The sequence below is a fragment of the Priapulus caudatus genome, unplaced genomic scaffold (assembly GCF_000485595.1).
Source record: "Priapulus caudatus unplaced genomic scaffold, Priapulus_caudatus-5.0.1 Scaffold455, whole genome shotgun sequence".
In the NCBI taxonomy this organism is placed as follows: domain Eukaryota; kingdom Metazoa; phylum Priapulida; class Priapulimorpha; order Priapulimorphida; family Priapulidae; genus Priapulus; species Priapulus caudatus.
In genome coordinates this window covers 485-2,681 of record NW_014577516.1, presented here as the reverse complement: position 1 = coordinate 2,681, position 2,197 = coordinate 485, and the positions used below count along the sequence as shown (strand labels likewise).

The 2,197-nt window shown below is 40.2% G+C and overlaps 1 protein-coding gene across 1 annotated transcript in view; it reads left to right on the top strand.

Moving 5' to 3' along the window:
* LOC106810576 overlaps positions 1–1,997 on the top strand; it is a 4,367-nt gene extending 2,370 nt beyond the window's left edge. Inside the window, exons 2-3 of the mRNA XM_014813969.1 lie at positions 660–742; positions 1,019–1,997. Of these exons, the coding sequence (XP_014669455.1) occupies positions 660–742; positions 1,019–1,776 (841 nt within the window). The 3' untranslated portion in view covers positions 1,777–1,997. The remainder of the gene's footprint in view (positions 1–659; positions 743–1,018) is intronic.
* The last annotated feature ends 200 nt before the right edge of the window (positions 1,998–2,197 follow it).

Genomic DNA, 2,197 nt, shown 5'->3' with positions numbered 1-2,197 from the left:
GTGCTGGTTGTGGTGTGTTTTAGTATTGGTTTCGGTTTCACAATACCAGCAGCCGGATGACGTGAGGGAATCGATTTTTGTCTGTGTGGCAGCATGCACTGTACAGTCAGTGCTGACATTGTGTGAAGATTCACGAATTGAGGGGTTTTTCACGAAATTTTCGGTGAGTTTGACGGTTTGACAGGTTTTTTTTTATCTAGGAACACTCCCCGGGTATAAGAGATGGCCCTGTGAAAATTGCATCCAGATCGCTTGGGCGGTTTGGGCCGCCTATAGGGAAGATACATACATACATACATACATACATAGATACATACAAACTCAAATATATATTAGATATATATATATATTGATGTATCGTTAATCAATTTGTTATCATTTATTTATTTTGTTTCCTCATACAGTTAGGAAATGTTTTGTCTTTGTGATAAATGGTGGATGTTTATATAGGGCGTGTCATAATATCGCGAAAGGCAAACAAATGAGTGGCCCACAGGAACTTGACTTGAAAGTAAAATAAACGAGAAACGGTAAAAGATAGGTGTTGTTCACGCAGAGATAATTTCATATAAAAGATTATTTCTACCTTGGCCAGCATTATCTTAATATAAACCTTAGATTAAAAATCCCTTTTCTGTTATGTGCAATGTATGCTTTAGACTCGCAGCCGGAGGTGAAACAGAACTGAATGCACTACGCAGACTGGGAAAGCCATTAAGAGACCTCCACATTGCAGACGTTGGTGAGTGAATTGTAAAACGTCAAGCCAAGATCCTCACCCAACCCATAAATTACGCGCTCGTGGCGAAAACGTGTAAATGTGTAAACGTAGACGATAGATCGGTGTTCCTCTGTTTGTATCTCAACATGCTTTTAATTGCGGTGGAGAAGCCCTAGCCTTCACATAGCACGGGCCGGCATTACACCTAATACCGCGTGATAGTATACGAATACACATTAGTATTACTAAGTGCGTATCCTTGTAATATTACTCACATAATAAACCGCTCTCATTCAGGCTGTGGCACGGGCAACTACACTAAGTATTTCCTGGATAATGGCGTTGGCAAGGTGTCCATGTTTGATGCGAGCGAGGGAATGCTGAGATACGCGAGAACCAAGGTTGCTGACTACGTCGCGGCTGGGCGCGTGCCGCACTGCGAACAACTAGAGCTTCCATGCCCTATACCGGGAGGTGAACAACGTTACGACGCCATATGCATAAATTTTGTTCTGCATCACCTAGGTTCTCCCGATGATGATCTTGCAACGGAAACGTTTCCTAAAGCCATGGCAGCGATACGCAACGTCTACGACGCCCTGAGAAAGGGTGGTCTCTTCATTCTACTCTCTTCTTTACGGCCACAGCTTCCGCATATAATGTGGCACACTAGCTTTATAACCGATTTAGATGATTTGTTCAATCAACCAATAATAAAATTCGTGTGCGGCGATTACAACATAATTGAGAGGGCATTGACAAAGATTGGGTTTTCAAATATGCAGGCAACAGTTCCTCTTCATGAAATACTTCTCAAACCACACCATTATTACAATATCGACAACGCATCCGACCCCAGATTCATACAATCGGTTTCTACATTTGCCTTGATAAAAAACCGAGACAAGAATAAGGGTACTAATCATATGGAGACATACTTCCAAAGACTCCGCGACTCAAAGGAGAGGAACGAGCTTGCGGCAGTCATAGAGGAGAAAGAGACGCTGAGAAAGATATATGGTTGTATAACCGCAATTTCTGCAGAAAAACCTTAATAAGAACATAAACAAGATTGCCACCGTATTGACAGTGTCTATGCGTTTATATATAATTTTCAGCAGAGCGCACGGATTTTTACTTAACGTTGCACAATTGAATGATTTTCAATCTGTAATCATGCTGGAGTCTAGAAACACGAAAGATGTCAAATCTGAACGCAACTACGCCACTAATCTGTAATTTATCTAATATATATGAATAAATACTTCATAATTTATGCGCTCTTACTATTTTGCTGAAAGATGTGCGTAAAAGCGATTAATTTTTACAAAGCAACGAAATCAAGACCGCGTTGCGACAACATTTGAGACTTTCGAGGAATGTTGTTTATGAGATCATTTTCATTTTACTCAATGCAAATTGTTATTTGTAACAGTCAGAAAAACAGTATTGTTTAACGTATTGTTTTCAAAAATA